General features: G+C 36.0%; 1 protein-coding gene across 10 annotated transcripts in view; it reads left to right on the plus strand.

Moving 5' to 3' along the window:
- Positions 1-20,060, plus strand: part of LOC134849435 (myotubularin-related protein 13-like) — a 66,648-nt gene extending 46,588 nt beyond the window's left edge. For 9 of the 10 annotated variants that reach the window (XM_063866509.1, XM_063866518.1, XM_063866510.1 and 6 more), the window contains 14 exons: positions 1,288-1,410; positions 1,859-1,986; positions 2,536-2,883; positions 3,420-3,602; positions 6,055-6,183; positions 6,664-6,798; positions 7,423-7,452; positions 10,347-10,628; positions 11,083-11,151; positions 11,329-11,575; positions 13,735-13,864; positions 16,245-16,506; positions 17,275-17,508; positions 19,521-20,060. In XM_063866509.1, the coding sequence (XP_063722579.1) occupies positions 1,288-1,410; positions 1,859-1,986; positions 2,536-2,883; positions 3,420-3,602; positions 6,055-6,183; positions 6,664-6,798; positions 7,423-7,452; positions 10,347-10,628; positions 11,083-11,151; positions 11,329-11,575; positions 13,735-13,864; positions 16,245-16,506; positions 17,275-17,508; positions 19,521-19,616 (2,396 nt within the window). In that variant the 3' untranslated portion in view covers positions 19,617-20,060. The remainder of the gene's footprint in view (positions 1-1,287; positions 1,411-1,858; positions 1,987-2,535; positions 2,884-3,419; positions 3,603-6,054; positions 6,184-6,663; positions 6,799-7,422; positions 7,453-10,346; positions 10,629-11,082; positions 11,152-11,328; positions 11,576-13,734; positions 13,865-16,244; positions 16,507-17,274; positions 17,509-19,520) is intronic. The other variant, XM_063866516.1, reaches the window with a different exon arrangement.
- Positions 20,061-24,799: the final 4,739 nt, after the last annotated feature.

The following is a 24,799-nucleotide window of genomic DNA, read 5'->3' on the forward strand; positions in this document are numbered from 1 at the left end:
TATATTTTTTTTTTTTTCAAATTTGAATCATGTTGAAAAATTTTGAATCAATTTTTTTTTGGTTTCATTTCTTTTACTCGTTTTCTGGTTATCTATTTGCTGTTTTTTGTTGAAATTTTTTGCAGCGCTCATGTGCTCGGATCATTGTGATATTTACACTGACGAGCGAAGTTTATTAGTACGAACCTTCTTTTTTTCTAACTTGGCTCGCAAATAAAAGTGTTCACTTTCACTTATTTTGTGGCACTTTTGCTAGAATCACGATCTGTAGCATTGGAAATTTCTTAGCAACTGTTCTCTGCCGAAGTTTTAGTAATTGGAGGCTTGTTTCTACCTTTTCTTATTGCTTTTTTCAGAGTTCCTTTTTGTCGTGTTCTCGCTAGTGTTTGAGAAGTGTCTGTATGTAACATTTTAGCGTATTATTTGATTAAGAGTAATGAACGTAGTGAAGACTCTTACATAGTTCTTGCTGATTTTTTTTTCAGGAAAAGTCTTAAAATATTGATGCACTTAGGTATATATGCACTTTTTGAGTTATTTTGAAATTCTTTTTCTGAAAGTGACTTAAATAGCATTTTCCAAAAACGAACGTGCAAATGGCGAGAAAATTCGTGAACGATTACTAGTTTCGAAAGTGGAATTTAATTTTTAGATTTCCTGCGGAATAAAAACTTACTTGTTGATCCAGTTTTCTCAACTTGGGTTAATGTTATCAAAAACGCGCCAGTAATAAATCGTTCTAGAAATTCAAAGAGCTTAAAGGGCATCTATTTTTTTCTTTGAAATTCGAAAGTTGAGATTTTTTCAAGAAAGTTAGTGTTTTTTATGGTTACTTGCGTTCATTACTCTTTTCCAATCTTCGATTGGCTGTGTTATGGCTCTTGTACAGCACTTATTTGATGATTTCAAGCTCACAGGGAGGGCAAAAAAGCTGACAAGGGTTGAAAAAAAGAAGATTGGAGAAACAAGGAGAAAAAGAAACTACGAAACTTCTTTATAGTGTTTAGATCACTTTTTAGGGTTCTGCTTTGTTTCCTGACTACTGAATGCTGAAACTGTATTTACCGAAGCTATGTAGTATAGTTGCGTGAGCTTCATTGTTTTAGCCCCTTAATTTTTCTCGAAAACATATGTTATATCTTTACGATGAATTCAATTCATAGAGCTATCGACGAACAGCTGCTATCTTCATAGTCCAAATTGAACTAAATTCTGATGAAGTGATAATAGAAGGGTTTCTTGCAAAAGGGTTTCTTGTTTTGATGATGATGTTAAAAACGATTTCAGGCGTCCAAAAGAGCAAGCGAGGTGGCCCTTTCAAGTCCAAATTTGGCGGCAACCATCACCTGATTGACCCGGTCTACGGCGACACTAACAGTTACGAAGGCGGACAGCAGCAGACCAGTTCAGGTAAGGGCTACAAAAACTGTAGGTATTAGTGGGCTCCAAATTTTGTTTATTCCAATCGAACTTTTCCCGCCAAAAATTATATCTTGGTTTTAGAGATGTTGAAAACGTCTCAGAGCCTAATTTGGAGCATGAAAGGAAAATTTTTCATCATAAACTACGAGTTGAGTGTTTCCAAGCAATTGCAATCAACATCTAACCGACTTAACCTGAAGATGAGACCATGGGACATGAAAATTTGTCGTCAGACTCATTGTGTTCGTTCTAGAAAAATAAACTTTTTTATCCGTCGTTAGACGCATTGGTTCCATTCTGGAAAAATCAACTTTTCCAAGGAAGTATTGTTTTTTTTTCAAGGAAATCATCGAAACAAATCAGGACAATAGGACTGCGTTAATGAAATTTTTATGCAATAAATTTTATAGTGTGGTCACTTATTTGGTGGATTTAGGTTACGATAACGAGCTCAGTCCAGGCAGTGAGACTTCTTCCATCTGCTCCCAAACGAGTCTTCCTTTCTCATTTGGCACTAAAAACACTGCATGTCTCTTCATCTTTGTCGGAGACGTCAAAGACAAGGTCAGCAAACTACAGGGAGCTGTTAGGGGAAAGGGATGTAAATGCATAACTTTTCAGTTGGTCGCACACGTAAAAACCGGTCGTGCTAAATTTTCGAATTCGGCAGTTTGGCATTTTTTTTTCAAGCTAATTTTGGATTTGTTTTTAAAAATATCTTACGGAATTCAAAAAAATTTGGATATTGTTTTATTTTATTGATATTCATTGAAAAACAAATAACTTCTGTCCTTTTAAGTGTCGATGAACGTAGTAGACACATGGATAGGTCGTTATGATTTTTTTTTCGCTTTTTTTAGGGAAAGTCTTTAAAAATTGTTCAGACTCAAGTTTACTTTTTGGCGGTTTGACTTTCGCGGTTAGAAGCGTTATCAAATCGGAATATAGAGTTTCTTCGATAAGCAACTAGTTTAACTGAATCATTTGTGCAGTTATCATTTTTATTGCTGATTACGAAAACTAGTTCACGGCTAAGGGCTTAGGCTCGAATCCGGTCAGCACCTGTTGCTTCAAAATAATTGGTAGTAGTTGAATCATTACTATTGGTTTTAGAAAAACCCTTTCTTGGCGATTGGAGCAGCCGCCGAGATTGTGCCAGTGGAAGTATTGAGCTCGAGCAAGCTGCGCGACTCTTTCACCAACTTGCTCAACTCCCTCGCTCCTCCAGACAACCCCAAGAGGTCCAAGTATGGAGGTGGGGGTGCAGATCCCCCTGTTGATATGGGGATATCCCACGAGAAATCGGGCACAGGAGGGGGAAAGAGTCCAAAAGAACACGTGGACAAGTGGTTGCAACAGGTGTCCAAGCTATTGCATGTCACTATGCAGGTCGTCACTGTCATGGCACAGGGAAAGTCTGTCATGTTGTGCCTGGAGGATCACAATGACATGACAGCTCAGGTGATCATGAGCTCAGAAGTTAAACATTATGAAGTTAATCTATGAGCAATACTCAATTCAAAACCAGCCGAATTTAGACATACTTTACTATAAAAATTTTGGTAAATCCAAGGGAATGCAAAGTAGGGCATGGATTTTAGTTGTCTAGGAACTGAAAAATAGCTGATTTTTTTTTTTTTGGGGGGGGGGGGGGGTCTTTACGCAGGTTGCATTGATTTTGCAAGGAAATTGCGACGCTCAAGTTTCTTTAAATGATTTCTGTGGAATTTTAGCCAAAATGATCAGTACGCTTAATCTAAATAGATAAATAGTTCGGTTAGGGATAGTGGTAAATTCTTTTCAGGTCGTCAAAATAGCTTCAAACCAGCTGCTAAACGGTTTTGAATAATTGTTCTGTTTTTTTTTCTCGCATTCATGTGAAGTTAAATTTTGACTTTGTACATCATTTTGAGTTTCAATAATCGATTGAAAGAATTGAATGGTTCTTCTCAACGATCTACACTCAAGAGTTGTTGGATGTGTTTATTTTGCTTTAGGTCACTTCTCTGGCGCAGCTACTGATGGACCCGGAGTACAGGACAGTAGACGGGTTCTGCACTCTGGTGGACAAGGAGTGGCTCTCTTTTGGTCACCGCTTCAAGTACAAGACGGGCCAGTTCGACTTTCCCAGCAACGGATTCTGTCCCACTTTCCTCCTCTTCTTAGACGCTGTCAATCAGGTAAATTTTTGTAAACCTGAGCTAATCAGTAATTAAATACAACATTTCAGATGTATGCCTTCATTTGATATCAATCAAACCGTTTCGAACATTTTAATTTTTGTTATGATCAAATTTCAAAGTAGCAAGTTTGAGCTACATGAGAAAAAGAATCCGCTTGTCTGGTCAAAAATAAACCGAAATGTCCAATGATCGAAGTGAGCTTTCATCTATACAGGTCCTGTCGTTTTTTTTTTCAAGAAAAATTTTGAAAATTGTTCTCTCTTTAGACAAAATTGCAAGTGGCGCCAAAAAAAACGTGAATTGCGTTGAATTGCGTTTAGTTTTAGAATTGGGTTTCAATCTTAACACATGCGAGGATGGTGTTGTTGTACATTCAGTCCTTTTTCCAGCCGAAGTGTCACGTTTTTGTGTACAGTTAATCGAAATCCAAACTTTTGAGGGTCTGCTTCATAACCTTTTGGAGATATCAACGCCTTGAGCGCATGTAATAAGATACTTAACCGGCAATAATTGACATAAAGTTCAGAATTTACTCAATTTGCAGTTTGACGGAACCTTTTTATACAGTTTGAAAATTTTGTTGCCTAAAGCTCAGACTCGAAAGATATTTTAATCTGCGATAGTTTTTTTATGAAATAAAGGGGGTTTAAATTTGGGACTACTTTGGTTAGTTTTGGATACATAAAGGGCTCTATTTAGGGATTTTACGTAAGCGGCCTAAGTACGTGAGCGAGCGGCAAAGTCAGCCGGCTCAATTTCTTCAAATTGAACCGAGGCCTGCTAATTGATCGGAATAATGCGTTGCTAATTGAGAAACATATCACTTTGTACCTGACATCCGAAATTTTTGCTTATGTTTTTATATCATTTTTTAACCATTAAAGACTTCGAATACGTTGTAGCGCTGTCGCAACAGTCAGTGCTACGATTTGATACTAGTATTTTTTTTCTTTTTTGAGTTTGGATATCCTCAACATATTTTTCTGTGTGTTCTTATTCTTTTCTTTTACTGTAGTTTCCGTTGTTTGGAGCTATTTTTGGCGTTTTTGCGCTTGTATTTGCGAAGTGCAGCTTTGCTTTTATGTGAAGATCTTAGTATAATAATAAAATTAACCGTTGATCCATTTTTGCGCCGGCGATCTTGAGAGCGTAATGTATTTGTAAGAACCTTCTTTTGTTCCAACTCAACTTGCAAGTAAAAGTGTTCATTAAAAGTGTTCACTTTTTTGGTGGCACATCTGTTCTCTGCTTTATTTGTGGCTAGTGTTTGTGATTTTTTAAGCATCTGTGGCTGAGTGGTTAATGCGTGACCAAGTGGTTGGTGCTCAACATCTATGCTATCCCTAGATGTTGTTTATCGAGGCATACGAAAATTTGGGTTCCCCTAGTATTTTTCAAAATCTTAAGTTTTTTTCGACTTATGTTTTTTTTTATGTTTGTGCTCTGGCGCTAAACTCCGCTTCATCTCTGTGTTTTACCCCTAACCCTAACCCCACTCTCTACAGCCTTCAAAAAAGTCCGTGGGGGATTTTTGACCATTTTTTTCTCGCAAACTGCACTTTCATTTTTGAGATTTTGGGTTTAATGGGTAGAACGGATCTTGACAATCTCCGCTGCATCAGCGGCTACACCCATATTTTCTTTCACAAAAGTTTATGGCCCTCGGAAAAATTTTCGATTTTTTGAATGTTTTTTGAAACTTTTTATTTTATTCTCACAAACTATCCTCTCAAATCTGAGAATTTGATATAGAAAAAAAAGTTAAGAGATGCTCCCCTGTATAAGAAGTTATGTCCAATTTTTCAGAGTATGGAAGAAATATAATATGTCCTTTGGAAAATTCCAAATTCTGAAAAAAGATCACTCTTGTTTATTTTATTGGAGAACCAACTAAGGTTTTGGGTGAAGCCCAATTTTTCAATTTTTGAAATTACCACTTTCATCCCGCATCAGTACAACAAATGCACAAAATATCATATAGTACTTCCCGCTTTAGCTGGTTCCTAGTTTTAAAGCATCTATAACTGTTTTGTTGAAGTTCGGGTTCGTGGCGCAGATGCGAAGATGGGATACTCCAAATCTGAAGGTCGGAGGTTGGAAAGCAGCTCTAAAAAGAGAAATAAGAAAATTATAAAATCAGTCTCGAATAATGATCAATCACCAGGAATCGGATTCCGATTAGTAATTTTTCTTATTTCTCTTTTAGAGCTGCTTTTTGTAGTTTTCTCGCCAATGTTTGCGAAGTGCAGCTTAGCCTCTTTGTTAAATTTTTCCAATTGTACTTTGTCTATGTTTCGAGAAAGCGAAAACATAGTTTCAAGAACGTTTATGTTCCATATCTGTAATATTGACATTTTTTAATCAAACTGTTGGCTTGGTGCTATGCTAATCGTACTTTAAGCATACTCTTCATCAAATGAATCAAACGAAGTCAAAATTAATGCTTCAGGCGCTAGTGCAACATCCGACGGAATTCGAGTTCAACTCGTTTTTTCTGCAGACCATCGCCTACCACCACATGTCAAATAGGTTCTCCACCTTCCTCGGCAACAGTGACCTGGACAGGATAAAGTTACAGGTGAGGAAAAGAACAAGATAATTCATTTAAGGTTAGTCTGGCCAAGTTAACTTTCCCCATCGTTAAGCTTTGAAGATGTTAACTTGATTCACATTTTGATTTTTCAACCAATCATAAAAATTAATTGCGCAGCGTTAATCATTTTTATTTTACAAATGTTAATAGCGAAGCGGAGAAGTTAGATTAATTCTATTCAGGGAGAGGATGTTTCTAAAGGGTGAGAGGAACTAAAGAGCATTATTTTTTTGGGAGAGGATGATAAAACATGCTACAAATAAATGACTTTTAGAGTCGAGTGATATATTGTGTTACGCTTGCGTTTTTGAAAAATGAAAAAGTTCTCATGCTGGCGAGAAACATTGATATGAACTTTTTAGTTTTTCTGACTTTTCTCTTCCTAGTCATTTTCTTTTTTTCGTCTCTCTTAACGAATCTTACATAAAACTTGTTGTGATCCAACTATCCTGTGTTGTGTTCTAGGCGGCGTTGTTTGAGAATGACGCGACGGCTGTGCAGGAAGGCAGGGAGTCCCTGTGGAGGTTCCTTAACACCATGCACAACGCCAGTCCTCACTTCATCAACTACTCCTGCTCGACATACAAAGACTTCACAGGGGTCAGTGAATTAATGCTACCAACAACATCTTCATTTTCTGGTTGTCTAATTGTTCAAGCAGTGGGGACTTGAGGAAGGAAATCATCGCTTTTTCCTTAATTTTATTTTCTTAGCTATTACCGAAAGAATAAATTTCTCCGGTCACGTATAACATAAATTTAGCAATTCATCGTTATTAGTAATTTTTAAAATGAGACTCGGAGAGGATAGACAACGGGGCCATATGGCACACAAAAGCCTACCCTAGCTACGAAGAGACTGTGCTGTTTAAAGTTGAGTTGACATACTTTTATAAATGAAAGTTGGATACAAGTGATCACGTGGTTAGATCAGTTGGATTAGGATTTAAAATGGCCATAGATTCATAATAAATAACATAGTTTCAGGCTAGTTGCCAATGCCGCGTTTGAAGTTAGCTATCACAGTTTATAATTGTTCTGAGTCTGCTAAAAACCGGTCTGCTAAAAACCGGTCTGCTAAAAAACCGGTCTGCTAAAATCCCTAGCACCCTCTTTGCCTTATGTATGCTTGCGGGGAATATAAAAAAGCTGAATGAGTTAATCTTTGATTTGACACCGAGTTCTTTGCTTATAACTGATTAATGTGTTTCACTGCTCGCTATAGCTTTTCGAGGATAGTCCAAAGCATATTCGTGTAAGTATCATAGAAGTCTTGTCATGCGTGCCGATCGATTATCATGCGAAAAGTCGATTTTACTTCAAGGCATATTTCCGTTTATTTTCTTGTACTTTCTCGTTTTGTCGTTCATTTTGCATGTTGGCGAAGTCAGCTTCGCCACTCTGTGTAACAAGTATAGAACAGTTTGCGTACTCCATTAAAAGTGTGCAAATAGCGGTAAAAATTGCACTTGAGTTAAATCGTTTCTTAAGGCCTTGTTTTTTGCAGAAAAAGTTCCTTGAAGAAAAGCATTTTCGTTCAAATTCAATTTCTGTCGATTTGAGTTTTGATTATTCCGAAGAAACTAGCAAAATATTTGTTATCGATGTGGTTTCTTCGAGACAAATGTTGGCTTTTGAACTACCGTTTTTAAGGAGCTTTGCATACTGCCTGAAAATTAACGTCTTGAGCTCAAATTAAAAACATATTTCACCTGTGGTTGTTTTTTATTGATTTGATCCGGCTCGGGGGATTATTTGGCCCCCTTTTTTTGGATTATTTTCATTTTCTGAGATTAAGGGTTCAATTAAAAGAGCTTGTACTGGATATCTCTCCTGCATAAGCTGCTGTCCCCTATTTTTGATAGAAAATGAGTTTGGCCTTAGAAAATGTCCGAATTTTGAAATCTTGGCCGTTTTTTTTTGAAAATTTCTTCCTTTCACTAAAACTACTCTGCTAAATGTAAGATCAAGGGTTTGATCGAAAGACCATATTTCGTGAAAATTCGCTATCCAGCTGGTCTCGCCCTAAGTTTTTTATGAAAAAAGTTATAGCCTTGAAAAAAGTACAATTTTTAAAATTTTGCTCGTTTTTGAAGGTTTTTTTACTCTACTCAAAAAATTACCTGCCAAATCTGAGAGGAAAAATTTTTATCGGAGAAACAAGGACTAGGATTTTTCTCTCTGCATAAGCAACTACGCCCCTTTTTTCGTAGAAAATTAGTTTTGGACTTGTGAAATTCAGACCATTTTCGGAGGCTGTTGCCGAGAACTACCTTGCTAAATCTGAGATAAAGGGTTTAATCGAAAGAACAAACGCTTGGGAATTTGTCTTTTTAGTGATTGTGTTTTAGTTCTTGTATAAAAGCAATGCTGAATTTAGGAAAACTCCATGTTTCGAATTTTTTCCCGCTTTTGGATTTTTTCAATTCTCAGAAACGACCATGCCAATTTTGAAAAAAAAAATCAAACGGAGATGCAATTTCCCCTGCAAAAGCATGATCTCCCTTTTTTTGATAGTAATCAGCTATGATCTTGGTAAACGTCGTTTTTTGACATTTAGACACTTTTTGAATTATTCGCATTACCTTTTGCATCACAACATTTTTGTTTAATTAGCTGCGTTTCTAATGTTTTTCTTTTGTTAAGCGCAGATGATAGGGCGTGTGGTTTTTAATCTCCAGAGTGTAAACTTGATTCCGGCACAAGGCAGAACTTTTATATATTTTACTTTCTTTCCTTTTTTCTCTTTTTGACCTGACCCTGTTAGAGCTTTTCTTGCTTGCGTTTGCGAAGTGCAGCTTTGCCTCTGTGTATTGTTTAATAATCCCTCGAGTTATTGTGTTTGCATCCCTACCTTGGTCGCTTAGTGCAATCATCGGTTTTACCATATAAATGAAGATGAATCGAATCAATCTTTGATGTTTTATTTGAACTTATGTAATTGTTTGAACTGCCTTGCATCGCGAACTTCTCTTTGGCGTTCGAAGTGAGCCATTTTGGACTTCAAAGATACTCTATTGCTTGACCCTCAGTCCGTTTTCTCTGTTTCAAATTCCTCAGAAAAGAATCACTATTGGATTCATCGTATTCTAGATAAATCCAGATGATGATCAAGGCAATGATCTATAAATTTAATAACAAAATTTCATGTTTGAAAGAAAATGAATCCTTTGTGGTCTTTCGAGTTAATTCTTTAGAGTTTCTTGAAGAAGTCCCAGTTCAATATGTACTTCAACTTGAAATGCAGCTGCACTACAGTTGGATGTATAACTAGGGTTGATGTTTACATAACCTTTGTCTAGAGAAGCAATGTTAATAAATAGATTCCTCAAACATGCGTTTCTGTCTTCAGCGTAGAAGCATGCTTTCTGCATCTGCATGCAGTGCGTTACATTTCCTGCTGAACTAGTTGACTTTATGGGGGGGGGGGGGGTATTGGTGTTTATGGAGGTCAGTTTGTAGTGTGTTGAACCGCTTTAAGAATGGGTGAATATATTACTGATTACTGATTTTAAAATTCAAGAGGAGAATTGTTAATCGAGTTACTAGATCAAGTTTCATACCCTCATTAGCATCAAAGTTTAAAAAAATACATCAGCATCCGTTTTAAAATCTTGTTTTTTTTATTTACTCAAGGTATTTTGAACCATCAAGTATCAAGCACAAATTGAGAGAAAGAAAACGTGATTGAATTGCAGCTTGAAGTGGATTTCACGTTTGAAATTGGAGAAAAAATCAATGTTCAGGAAAATCAATATTTTTTGGTTTCTTTGTGTTCATTGATAATTTCCAATCCTTTGCTGTCAATGTTCGGAAAAAGTTTAGAAAAATTGTAAAACGAATTATCGGAAAATGGAAAAAAAAACCATTGATTCATTATATGGTGATCCATTTGGTTTCTTTCTGTTTTGTGTGAATTATCAGATTTAGATATACCGACTTTTGCATCTTATGCAAATGCGTTCTTGTTTGAAGCCATCGTCAAATAAACTTCAAAATTTCTTGCAAAGTGATATTTTTCTTATGAAAAAAAAACTGTTCAGAAAGCCGATTAAAATTTACTTGAAGATTGTTTTTGCGGATATTATTAGCATGGTTAAAAGCGGCGTAAAAATGCCTTGTTGACGTTTTCTTGCATCATGCTTCTAGTTTGTGTCCAACCCCGGATGCCTCTATCTTAACTGGTCAGTAGCTGCTTTGGAATTGTGGTCCTTCTACCTGCCGGAGTCATTGACTGACGCCAACCTCTACGAACTGGACCTCGAACCCAATCCCCATCAGCCGGAGCAGAAGAACTTCATGACTGGTTCGCTGGTGGACCCACAGCTGGGGACTCCAGAGAACCAGCAGAGTTTGATCAATGCTTCCGTGTCTGCTGTGAACCTGCAAGATGAAGTTTCTCTGTTCTTGAAACGAGCCATTGACAACGGGGTATGTATAATTTGAATAGAAAATTCCAGGAGACTCTATTTTTGATTTTGTATTGTGAAGTAGATCGAGTAGGCGTTAGCGTATCAAAAATTGACTTTATATTTACCTAATATACCGTCATAGCATCTGATATAAGATAAAGTATTTTATTTTTTTTTTCTTGACGCTGGAAAATTTTTTAGACACTTAAACAGCAGAAATATGGGATATCGCACGAAAATTTATCTGACATTTTTTGAGAGTTCTGATTATTCTTAAGTTCTGACGCTTGAGAAATTTCTAAGAAATTTTGAACTGCAGTTTTTGTCACAACTGAATTATGGGATATCGCACAAAAATTTATCTGACGTTTTTTGAGAGTTCTGATTCTTCTTAAGAAAACTTACCGAGTCCAAAATTCTTCGACGCTGCGCTTTGGAACCACACTTTCAGAACAACCACACTTTTGTTTCAGATCATCGACCCCAATCAGACTATCAACCACTACTACAGAAGTCGATGCCCACAGAAGAAACTGCAGTTTGTAAGCACATAATTCCAAATGTCAGAATAGTGCCATTGAACAGTGTCATTGTACAAAATGATGCGTCAATTGATTAGGCAGTGTTTTTTGAGAAGTAATTGATCCAAGTATTGTAGAGAAATTGAAAAGTCATAAAGTTTGTTTTCACTCAAATATAAGTATGTTTTTATTCTTCAGAACGGATCTCCCAACTTGGCTAAACTTGTGAGTGTGGATAATCTGCTGAAGGATCTTGCCTACAAGTCGCTCGCCATTCTGGTCAATCAAAGACACAGTCTCTCATCCGCCTCGGCCAATCAGAACGCGTCTTCTGGCAACAACCAATCAGCTTCCCATCTCACTCACCAGTTTACTTCTCCTATCCAGTCCAACTCAGAGCACTGCGAGTTGTGCAAACAGAGGATATCCACCACTGCCCTAACTGGTATGAGAAACTCATTTAAACTAAATGTCTTGTTGGTAATCAAACCGAATAGTATTCGGGATTCAGATAAAACAGACGTTGTCAATGTAATCAACAGCATAAACCGGCAAGCACTTGGTTCATCGGATATGCTTGTAAGCAAATTAAATTTTCCCCGTTAAATTTGGAATTGTGTATCTCTTTACTAAACTATCAAAAGATCTTGTAGCCTTCATCATCATCATCACAAATGTTATCTTAACGCCAATTTCTTGTATTCAAAGATGTTTGCAGTTCAGTCCTGTTAAAAATACAGTCAGTTTCACATAAGTCGTCAGTGGTTTCCCGCTGTAAATTCAGCTGGTTATTAAAAGCAACGTACCCACTCTAAAAGGAGCTGGGAATTTCCTCTGCGCCGTCTGTGTCTTCTTTACACAGCCATAGTGTTTTAATAATGTTTTCAATCTTCCTGATATCATCAAAGAAATCCTTCGCTAGCTCGCGCACGCCATTCGCAGTAGGATGAAGTGCGTCAACGCAAACATGCTTCCGTTAACTTAACTTTACGGTTCTGAAAAACAGGATCCCATGCCATCTTGTCAGATTCCGGTAGAAATTGTTGACTATCCTAATTAGCGAATTTTCAAAGTCACGACAAAAGGACATAACATCAATATTCAAATTCCAATCTTGTAGCTTTAAAACAGCCTGTTCAATCTCAGCTGCTACCTCGCCCATGATCTAATGGCCTGCACGGTCGAATAAATTGTTTGTGCCACCCATGAGTAGGACGTTCTCACCTGTACCTTCTCAAGATCGCTGAGAACTTAATCGCTGCAGATTGTCGCGAGTGTTTCGCCAGTACAAATCCTTGTTACGGATTTTGGTAAAGAAATTCCGTTTACATGGGACCAGTCCGGCATACTCAATTCTGTCATCAATTTTGTTCAAAATGAGGCGTTGCTTGGGGCGGAACGTGGTTTCCAGTTGAAAATTTTGCGCTCGCAAGGTTTTATTCAATTTGCGGATTCCTAATTTTCTAGATTCTTTCATTTTATCATTTTTCAACTGAAACGATTTTCATAGAAGTACTTTTTGAACAATTGCGTCTTCAGACATTTCGAACTTTTTTCTCATTTGATTATTCATTTTCTCTGGGCAAACTGTTCTAATGATGTGCTGCAGTGAATCTGATGTTCACTTTCCATAGTTACTGTTTACTAACGGTTTTATAATTGTCTTGGATCTCCGACTATAGCGGGTTGAAGAAAATTATCATTGAGATATCAAGGAATGATACGTGGACTGATAAGACATTTATCTATAATAGATTAAACTTTAAAATTGAACCAATGCAAATCATGTAAATAAGGCGTGATGCTCGTTTCTTTTTCCAAACCGAAGACAAATCGACAGGCACTCTTTTGAACTTTTTGTAATTTTTTCACTAAGTAATCTGGTAAACTTGCATTACAGTAATCTAAGCGACTCAACACCAGCATTTTTGCCAACATACTTCTATTTTAAAAAATTTTGCTGAAAGCGAATACTGTAAGTTTTCGAAGACTATAATAACAAGAGCCGTTATCAGTTATCACATGGAATCAGTTTGCTTTTTCCTTAACATGATCGGCGAATGAAGCGCAACCCAGCGATTTGAGAAAATCATCTTTCGCGTTCTTTATTTTCACCATTGACTCTCCAATAAGCATGGACTCGCAATTCAAACTTGACATTTACTGGTGGCTGCATGCATTAAATATAGCATTAATGTATAATTGTGGTTTCTGCTATTCGCACAGTGTCTATGAAAAGTTAACCAGCCTGTCTGAGCGTAGTCCGTTTCTCTTATTTCTCCACATTTCTGACTGAGTTATTTTTTTGAGCGATGCTCTCTTTTGCGACTCAAGGTCGTTTTATTGCGTCCAGAACTTTCACCTGATGCCACTATTGCAGCCGAAATCTGTCAGGCTGTGGTAGACTAACGTGGACGTTTTACAACTATACTAACTGCCTCAAATTCACTGATAGTAGAAAGTCACTCGAGCAATCATGGCTGCACAGTTTTACCCAGTATGATGTTTTCAGACCATGTTTTTATCCTCATAAGTGGACAACATTGTAAAGAGGCAGCTTGGTTTAGGTACGACCGAAACGTTTGATTTCGATTCCGTGTTTAGGAGTGGCGTGTGTGATATGTGAAGTGATGCTGCACAAATCCTGTCAGTCCCAATGGTCGCGACCCTGCAGACGCAAGAAGGAGAGCATCAATGCAACCACATCCGCAATGGTCAAGTCACCCTCTTTCTCGTTAGTATTATATTCGCTATCCTCTGTCTAGTCTATTATAGCATAAATATCATGCGAAATATTCTGAAAACTGTAACAGCATATTTAAGAAAAGCCGCACCCATAGATTATGTTTTAGTGACTAGAATCATATTTTTCCTTGAAACTCATTTGTTTGTAACGCGTTGTTTGTAACGAATTGGAACACGTTTTTCTCAGATTGGGTTCATAGTAAACAAAAAGGGAAGTGAACAAAAGTTGCGTACAAATTCATCTGAATTATCATGATGCAATTTATTTTGCGAAATTCGTAACCAAGATTTTACCTCAAAAATGGATAGTTTTTGCTTTTTCTAGTTAATCAAGAATTACACTAAAACTACTTCGTTAATGGCTGAAAAAGTTATATCAAAAAGAGCCTTTTACTCATCCCAACAAGGTTCTTGGGTAAAATCTCAAAAAATTGTGCAAAAAGATTTTTTTATAGAAAAATGGGCTCTTTTTCCTTTTCCCCCCACCTGCAAATTTGTATATTTGAAGTTACTGTTCACTTTGTCCGATTGTCGTGAAACTGACATGCAGAGTAATTAGGCCATAACAAGCATATTTGGTCTTCATAATTAACCTTGTAAAACCACTCGTTAGACCATAAAATGGCTCTTTTTCCTTTTCCCCCCACCTCCCACGACCATCAATTTTATGGTGCAACGAGTGGTTTTACAAGGTTAAATATGAAGACCAAATGTGTTTGGCACATCCTAATTAGTCCGCATGTCAGTATTCATAATCATCGGACAATGCGAAGAGTAACTTTACTAGTAAAAAATTGCAGGTGGGGGAAAAGGAAAAAGAGCCGAAAAATGAATTTTTAAGAGTAATGAACGTAGTGATTACTCTTATATAGGTCTTGGTAACTTTTTTTATTTTTTTGCAGGAAAAAGTCTAAATTTGTTCACGCTCAGTTTTGATTTTCCGCGGTTTGACTTGTGATTTCTTTTTAAGTTCAGTGCATTTCCATTGTTAAAAGGAAGGCAAACTCCACTATCGAACAGCAAAGTAAAGGTCACGAAAAATGTGAGCGCCTTCTAATCTTGAAAATGGAGTTTAATTATCAGGTTTCTCAGCGAAATACACATTTTACCTATTGATCCAGTTTTCTCAAATTGGGTTCATTTTATCTATACATAAAATGTTTGTGAAATCCACAGAGCCTTAAGGGCATACAATTTATTCTTCAAAGTTCCAAAGTTGAAGTTTTTTTTTGAAACATAAATCAGTTTTTTTTGTTTCCTTGCGTGCATTACTCTTGTCCATTTGTCAATTGTCTGTTTTAAAAAGCAGTCAGTTTTTTTTCTGTTTCCTTGTGTTCTTTACTCTTTTCAAGTGTCGGTGGACATGTTTTTGGCTATCAACCAAAAGTATATTTATTTACATAGATTTTTGAAAGTTTCCGTTTGAAAACGAATATTATGAAAATGTATAGGATCGGGTTTTTTTTAATTATTTTTTTTGAGATGCTTCGGAAAAATTTTTCACTTTTTTCAAAAATTTATTTTTGTTTTAAAAAACTACTCTACGGATTTTCAAAGGTGGTACCAATGGAAAGTCCGCCCAGTATGTCTGCATACTCCCCTAGTTTCTTTTATCCTACCCCACTTTCTACAGCCTTCGAAAAGTGTTTCCTATTTTTTTTTTTTTTTTACTTTTTCTTAAAATCTACCCTCGCAAATCTGAGGTTTTAGTTTTAATCGAAAAGACGGGTTGTGGGGAGCTTCCCTGCAGAACCGGTTACGTCCAAATTATTTCACATAAAATATTATGACTCTCGGAAATAACAAATTTCCGATTTTTTGACCGTTTTCTCTACCCTCCCAAATCTGGTTTCAATGAATTTTGGTTTCAACGAGTAGAACGGGTTGTGGGACACTCCGCTGGATAAATGATTATGCCTAAATTTTCTTACACAAAAAGTTTAAGTACCCACCCAAATCTAATGAGCAAGTAAGTAATGAAATTAACAGATTTTGAAGCATCAGTACAAAAAATCTAAAAATTATTAAACAGGTTTTTTTTTCAGCTTTAGCTGGGCTCTAGTTTTGTTGGGCTGAGTAAAAAGCTTTTTTACATATAACTTTCTCGCCAAATAATTTGGTAGTTATAGCGTAATTTTTGATAAACAAAGCCAAAGTTGCCCATTTTTGGTAAAATTTTGGCTTCGAATTTTGCATCATGATAATTCTGGTGAATTTGTACGCAACTTTCGTTCTCTTCAATTTTTGTTTAACCTTAACCCAATCTGAGAAGAAAGCGTTTGAAGTTTCAAATTTTGCTCACTTTGTTCGGATAATTTGGATCAGCGCTGTAGATCCCAATTAGTGTATCAAATTTATTTTGTATTTAGCTACTCAAACCAAAAGAGCTCGAGCAGTGCAGCACCTGCAGTGGAAATTCTCATCACTAGTGCTCTGAATGGAGCTATCGATACTGGAATGGGAAGCAGTGACAGCAACTCGGCTGCTGCGAGAGATGAGGGTACTCTGACAGCGTCAAATGAGCAATCACAATCGTCTAACGCAATGAGAAGCAGTTCAGAAGGGGGAGGGAGGAGTGGGAAGAATGATACCATGTCCAAGTACCACAACAAACGAGTTCTATCAGAGAAAGTTAGTGTGATTTATCAGATTACGAGGTAAAAGTATAGGAATTCAATATGCATGGTGATAGTATCAGATGTGTCTCTTCAACTTGCAGTGAATAAGCGAATATTGAAAAGAATATTTGATTCCTTTCAAGACTGCTGTCTAATTACAGTAGTGACGATTTTAGAGAAAAGTTTTCTCAAGCAAACTTTTCTGATAAAGTTCAATCATGGCAAGTTTTACTGAAGCTATTGCGCAAAATAGATTCAGGTTGAACGTTATGCCTGGGCGTTCATCGCAAATGTGAACTTGTTATTTAATTAATATCCTTGTCAATCAATTTTTTTTCTGGAACTGGAGGGTTAGCTCCCCAGGCTAAGTTTATAAGAAAAACTGCAAAAATGTCATTTTGAGCATTTTTTGGAAGGTATAGTTCGGGCATCTTTAGAAACTTTCAAGTTGGTCACCAAAAATTTAAGGGCGAGAGATTTTGGGTGATCAGGGATATTTTAAATAACCTTCTAGATGTGATGTTCTGACTACAAAGAATATAAAATTTTCTTTTTTGTGTAAAAGAACGAAGTGATTGTCACTTACATAGGTTGTGTAATTTTTTTTTTCATTCATTTTTAAAGAAAACATCTCAAATTTGTTTACCCTCAAAGCTGACTTTTCGCGGTTTACCTTTTGATTTTTTTATGTTTATTTCTTTTGTTGAAGAGAGGGCTAACTCCAGTATCGAACTGCAAAGCTCACGCTTCAGATTAATTTGACTGAATATTTGTGGTTTAGGTGACCATGTATAAACAGACGAGACATTTGCGTCAGTGGAAGAAGCAGCTGGTTGAGTACTTCCCAGGCAGGAATGTATTGCGTTTCGCCGAGCCTCATTCGGATGGGAGTTTTGGAGGAGTGGGCAAGTACAAGGAGATCCCGATGAACAGTATTCTAGATGTCTCAATACAACTGCCCAAGAAGTTCGACATAGTGCTGCCCAACCACTTTGACGGATACGCTATGATTAGGGTAAGAGCCAAATGGAAAAAAAAAATTGTAGGCTACGAGCTTAATTGAACAAATTTTTTGGTGGCTCTTTACTCTATCTGGTTCTTTACACTTACGAGCTTTAGTTCTTTGCATCTAAGTTGCAAGAATTAGCGCCACTTTTGGTGGTATCTTTGCCAAATGCTTTTGGAGGTTCAATGCCGCACTTAGCACTAGTAGTATATACGTATGGTGGCTTTTTTGCTGCATAGCATTGGGAGCTCATTGGCATCTTTAGCTTCATCATTTCAAGGGTTACTAAGCACTCTTTGTGAGGTGAGAAAACGTAGTAGAAAATGAAGAGAGCGCTGCAGATGAAAGAGGGTCGAATTGGAGAATGCCGAAAAGAAAATTGTTTGACCACTCGTCTTTTGGCACCACAGTTCTGTCATCGTCCGATGAGAATGAATTTCCTTCGGGGATCGAAAATACATTGGATTGACATTTTCAGTTTTCATCGCATCACTTACAATCTTTTGGATTCTTTAACTTCGCTTCCTGGCAAGTAGAGTTTAGATGGAGTCATCGGCCCTGACTTTTCAGCTTTGTCTCTCAAAGATAGGCTTAACCAATGATAATTATGCGGGTAGCCAGGGTGTGTACATCAGCCATTTCTTATGCCACCAGGCAAGATTGTTTTCAATTCCGAATTCCATCGGGAACAATCTTGTCCCGAAAATTAACTATTTCCATTTTTCTGGAAACCGTGCATTACCGCTGTTAGACTTTCTGTATTGTTCGATATCAGCGCCCTCGATACTCCATGCTTGTTTTGCGCGTAGATCGTCAATTGCTCGAATTAATTGGTCTTTGGCTTGTTTGAAAGCCTCTTGTAAGATATTTGACAATTTTAGGTGACTTTTTAGCAAGTTAACTGATTTGCACCATCCGAGATTAAGTTAAAATGAGTTTTGCGTTAAATTAGATTGCGTAAGTGTTGCAGCATGAAAGAAACATCCAAAACAGTCGAAATTTGCGTTAAAGTACCTGTTGGGAATCTGCCAGTTTCAAACTTTACCAAGCAAAAAGCTCACCAAGAGATATTTGACCTTGAAACGGATTATATCGATTAAATTGCTAGCCTTCAAAACGGAAAAAAGTGAAATCATTGATATTTTACCTGAGTCAGTAATAGCTTCGATGAGAAAAAATTTTTTTTCAAATGTTATCTTACGCAGTTTAAGTTTATTTGAAAATAAGAAATTACTCCCATGTTAGGGCGTGAGACTTTTGTTCTCTAGGTTGCTGGTTGGAATTCGACACGTTGCAGAATTTTTACTAATTCGAGGCTTATTTCTTTTTCTTCTGTATCTTTTCATAGAGCTGCTGTTGTTTTGCTAATGTTTGCAAAGCGCAGCGTCGCCTCTTTATTATGAAATCAACACGTTAATTAAAGGTTTCGGTTGGCTCTATTTTGTTGTCTTTCCCCACCTGTTATGCTTTCCCCACCTGTTAAATTTTCTGTCTTTATAGTTGTTTTACGTGTTATTATGGCCAACCTTGTGACTTACGATGTAAAGAATTACGATCAAATATGTTCACAAATGGTAGTTTGATCATCCTGCCAAGTTTCTTTGATTTATCACAACGTGAGTAGTTTTCAAAGAACTGAAATTGAAAGGGGGGCGTGGAAAGTTTGCTCATTTACTCAATACCAATTTAATATAGGACATTTCTCTAGAAATGTTATCCTCAAATTCGTCATCATCGTCGTTACTCATTTACTTGAGGCAAACGTATGAATATCTATAATCTATTAAACCTTTTTTTCGGCTCAATGGTCGTCCGCTTAACTATTGTATGCTTTTTATTCAACACGAATTTAACACTAGTTTTTGTTTCACGACATATTTTCTTCAAATTGAGCTTCACACATCTACTCGAGAAAATTGTATGAAAATCTATGAAGGGAGTAGAAAACCAAATATATCCGGATTCCAATTTTTCGACACCCAATATGCATTTTTGATGATTTTTTTGCTGTTTGATTTTAGATGCAACTCACGAACAGAGAATACTTTCTACTAGTGCAGCACTCGAAAGATGCAGAAAAGTGGGCAGATCTATTGAGCAACCGAATCGCAGACTGATCAGAATTAGAATTAGACAATTGGTAGCACCTAAGCAGAAATCCTACAATCAGAGACACGAAATTGCTTCGCTTTGTCCAAGATTTCTTCACCATATGAGGCGCTGTTTTTCAATCCGGTGCAATATTTAAAACTGCTTTTTTGTTTCTATGTCTTCTTGTAGGTTAAGAGAAAATTGATAATTACTTCAAAAGACTGTTGAAACTAACCACCGCCCAGATTTAGAACGAAATGGATAAGATGAGTAAATCATTGAACGAAAAGTGCTTAAAGTCAGGTGTTTCAATCTTTTAGTGTGCTCTATTTTCTTTAGATTAATTGGAACGCTCAAATTACAATCATGGCTATTTATTATACCCGGTAGGCTCAGAGAAATATGAATTCTTATTCTATTTGTAATAATAATTTTTATCTTATCCTTTTGTCATTTCAATAATTACAAATTTAAATTAATCTTTCTTTATAAAAACAGCCTTTTTATAGTTATCCAATAGCTGGTAGACGATCAGTTTTTCTTGAGATTAGCTCAAAGTCTGAGCAAAAAATTTAATAGGAATCGATCGATCAGTTGTACCGTTTGCGTTTTTTTTGCAATGTTAGAAATTTCAGGGCCTTTTTGGGAGCATTGCGTAGCGTTGACTATATAAAGTCAATTTTAGATTTCGGAACAAAGATATTTGAATCACTGGTTCCGACAACAGTTTTTTTGTAATTGTGGGCAGTTCATTGGCGTGGATTTTGAAAAATATCCTAACGAATTAGCTTTTTATAGTAAGACTTGTATAGCTATGATATTCAGTCATATGATTATTTGAAGTAGGATGATATAGGAATGTAACCATTCCAATATAGTGAACGCTGAGTCGAGTTTAGGTTCAGTACAATTTTTTTGTTTGTAATACAACTGTTCTATTTACACAAGCAAAGCTTTTTTTTCTATAATTTTTATTCTATTTACACAAGCGAAGGTGTTCTATGATAACGAAGAATTTTTTTTCTAACCTAAATAAAAGTGCTCATTTGGTATATTTCAATTTAATCTTCTAACACTAGCCAAGCTTATATGTCTGATTTGAAAAAACAACATAATGAAAATATATGGGAATGAAAAATATGCGATATATGTTTTTCGTTTTGTTCTGCGCTTTAGAAATTTTGTTGCACTTCCCTCAGTAATTGGCTCAGACCAAGTTTTTTTGACATTGAATTATGGCTCTGGGAATATTCAAGTTTTTGATTTTTTTTTTGACAATTTTTTTTGACAATTTTTTCTCATTTCTCGGAAACTAACCTCCCAAATCTAAGGTTGTGGGTTCAATGGAGATAACGGGGAATGAGAACCTCGCTTTTTTAGCGGCCTCTTATACTTGAACACAAAAATTATCATGCACGGAAAAGTCATTTTTTTGAGTTTTTTTCTAAATTTTAAAAGAATTTTACTTAAAACTATACTTGCATATCTGAGATTTTGAGTTCTATCCCAAAAATTGGTTGTTGGAAATTTATGGCTCGGACAAAAGTTTTGATTTTTGACCAGGTTTTGAAAATTTTTTACATTTCTTGAAAATTAACCTGAGAAATTCCACGGTAATTTTCGAGTCGAATCATAAATCAAAAAAATTTCAAAAAACGGTCAAAAGGTGGGCTCTCGAACGAAGTTACAGTACGGGAGAATTGCTTCTGGATCAATGATTACGCCCACTTTCTTAAACAAAAAGCTATGATTCTCGGAGATGCCAAATTTCTGATTTGTTGAATTTTTTTTTACTTTTCTCGTTAACTATCCTGTCAAATCTGATATCATAGGTTTAATCGATTCAGCTTACCTTTAAAATTTACTACGCCCAGTTTTTAAAAAAAGTTATGGCCTTCAAACCAATAAAATTTTCGAACTTTCGACCGTTTTTTTGAAATTTGATTTTTGACTACTCTTTGAGAAATTGATTTTTGAGAAATTCTCAGGTTAAGTGTTCAATCGTGGCACCAGATTTCGAGAATCTCCTCTTTTTTACCGGTCACGGCCTGATTTTCGCAGAAAAAGTTTGCGGAATTCGGAAATTTGAGTATTTGAACTTCGACCGTTTTTAAGATTTTTTTGAATTGTCCTAAAAACTACCCTAACAAATCTGAGAGGAAAAATTCGATCGAAAAAAGCGGTTGGGCGAATTTTGCTACTGATGCGGTTGCTCCTTAGTTTTTTTGTAAGAGAAAATTTGTATCTCTGAGAAAATTCCAAAATCTCAAAGATATCAACTCTTCTCATTTATTTAGTAGAGAAACAACTTAGATTTTTGGCAAAATCCAATATTTGAAATTAAGCATTTCGTCCAGGATCACTTTGAAAAAACAAAAAATATCAAACACGTACCTTCAGCTGTAGCTGGGCCATATGTGTCCTTCGTCGAGACATGCGAAAATTTTGGTTCACCTACTTTTCTCAACATGTTTCAATTTTTTCGACTTATGCTTTAAAATGATTCTGTTGTATCGCAAATCGTGCGAAGCTCTGCTTCGGATCTGTATAAAGAATCCGTCCTAATTACACTATTAAGTTTGTTGTAATCGGACACTAGACATCTTCTGTATATACTTGTTCACAGGTTTCAGCACGTGGCGTCATATTAGCTGTACGCGTGAGTCCGGATATTTCTGTTCAACAGTCTGTTATTTATTTCTTCTGTGGATCCTTTAATAGTTCTTTTGCGGTAGACAAAAAATTTAATTCTAATTTTAATTTTTTTTCCTGCGACTTTACGACCTCGTTTCTCCCGGCTTAAGTTGTGTCAGCTTAGTTTCCGATTTTTTCCAGGGCAACTAGATCGCAAAATTGAATACTTTTCTCTGGAGAATTGGGCGCTAAGCAACGAAGATTTTCTTATTTTAATACTCTGCTTGTAGTTTTTAAGAGTCGTTAAACGTATTAAGAGGAATGAACGTAGTGAAGACTTATATGGGTCTTGTTGATTTGCTGTTTTTTTCAGGAAACAATCTTAAAATTTTTTCACGCTCAGTTTTGGTTTTTCGCGGTTTGACTTGTGATTTCTTTTCAATTTCAGTGATTTGCAATGCTTAAAAGAAAGGTAAACTCTACTATTAAACAGTAAAAGTTTAAAGTTCAAGAAAAACGTGATCGATTTCTAGTTTATATATTCACTTTTTGAGTTCAATTGAAATTCATCTGCTGAAAGTGACGTAAATAGCACTCTTCAAATACGAACGTGGAAATGGCGCGAAAAAACGTGAACAATTTCTAGTTCCGAAAGTTGAATTTAATTTTTAAATTTCCTGCGGAATAAAAACTTTGCCTATTGATCCAATTTTCTCTAGTTGGGTTCATGTTATCAAAAAAGCGCCCATCTCAAATCGTTCTAGAAATTCAAAGAGCTTAAAGGGGATCTATTTTTTTCTGTTGAATGTGAAAGATGAGATTTTTTCAAGAAAGTTTTTTTTTTTTTGTTTACTTGCATTTATTACTCTTTTCCAATCTTCGATTGGCTGTTTTGAATTTTTTTTTCATTTCTCAAGTTTTAAATGCACAAATCTGAGATGAAGGTTGCAATCAAAGAACAATTAATTGGTATCTCCCCTTCTCAAGTGACTATGCGCAAAATTTGGTAGAAAAAAAAGATATGGCTCAAATAAGCCCATTTTTTTGACATTTCGGTCAAGTTTTAAACCTTTGACTTTTCTCAAAAACTACCCTGGCAAATCTGAGATTGAGAGTTTAACAAAAAAAATCAGGTTTGCGAATCTTACCTGCGCAAACAGCTGTGGCCTTCGTTTTGAAAAAAAATATGGCTGTAGAAAATTTCCAGTTTTTGAAGTTTTGCCCGTCTTTTGGAAAAACGTGATCGACTTCTAATTTCGAAAATGGAAATTAATTATCAGATTTCCCAGCGAAAAAAAATTTTTACCTATTGATCTCAAATTGGGTTAATTTCAATTAAAAAGTGCTCAAGCTCAAAAAATGCCCTTTAAATCCAAAGAGCTATAAGACCACATATTTTTTTCTTCGAAACTCAACAAATCAACATTAAAGAAAACAAGTCTGTTTTTTTTAATTAGTTTCCTTGCGTTCATTACTCTTTTCCAACTGTTAGTTGTCTATGTTTTTTTTTAAAACGTTCCAACCAAATCTGAGAAAAAGACTTCAATTGGAAGAGCGAGTAGAAGTCTTCTCCTTTAAAAAAGCGTTTAGTCCCCTACTTAAGCAGAGAAACAATAGGGTTTAGCGTAACGTCCACTTTGTAGAATTTTTGAAAATTACTCATTTTCGTATCAGTACAATATATGTTAGAACAGTTAGATACAGCATCATCTGGGCCACTAGTTTACTTCAAGCGACCTTGGTGCAGATGCGAGGACGTGAGACTCCTAATCAACAGGTCGGATTTACAATTCCGAAACATTAAAATAGTTTTATTGTTTTGTTCGATACATAACATTGGCAATTTGATAGAAACTGTAGCTGCTTTATTGGTGGCTAGTGTAAGAAGAGTTACAAGCGGTCGAGGAGAAGATGTGAGAACGTGATACTCTAATCTCAATAAAATGTTTTTTCAAGGTGTATTTTAAATCTTTTTCTTATTTCACTTTGTTTTACCTGCGTAGAGCTCTTTCTTGCATGTTCCTCGCTTTGTTTGCGAAGCGCAATTGCGCCTCTGTGTATATATGTAAATGCGGGCGTCTTGATCTCGCCATGTGAAGTTTTTTCTACGTATAGTTTTTGCAATGTTTAGCGAAAGAGTTTTTTCACGTTTAAACTATATCGTATATTGCAATCTTTCAGAAATTCATTCATTTTTCCAGTTTGAATTCGGTCTTTATTTTACCAATTTTTTATAATCAGCGACCCAATTGGGGAATATTGTCAAGGTTTCCCGTGGGCTTGAAAATTTAATCTCTACAAAATTGCACAACCCTATAGCTTGGTCGCGCCAGCGTAGTATCAGGGTTACAAATCTGTCCATCAAATTTGACTACTGAAATCATTTTACTATCCGAAAAATGACGTTTTTTCATTTTTTCTCGTTTTTTTTTCAAAGTAACTTCAAAATTTGAAATTACCAGTCCAATAGTGGGGTGCTCTCCGAGTACTCAGAGTTTGTATTGCCTCAAAATTTGACTGCTCAAATTATTATAATTTCTCAACGCTGTAATAAGGTGCTGTTAAATTACTCTCA

The sequence above is a fragment of the Symsagittifera roscoffensis genome, chromosome 1 (assembly GCF_963678635.1).
Source record: "Symsagittifera roscoffensis chromosome 1, txSymRosc1.1, whole genome shotgun sequence".
Classification (NCBI taxonomy): Eukaryota; Metazoa; Xenacoelomorpha; order Acoela; family Convolutidae; genus Symsagittifera; species Symsagittifera roscoffensis.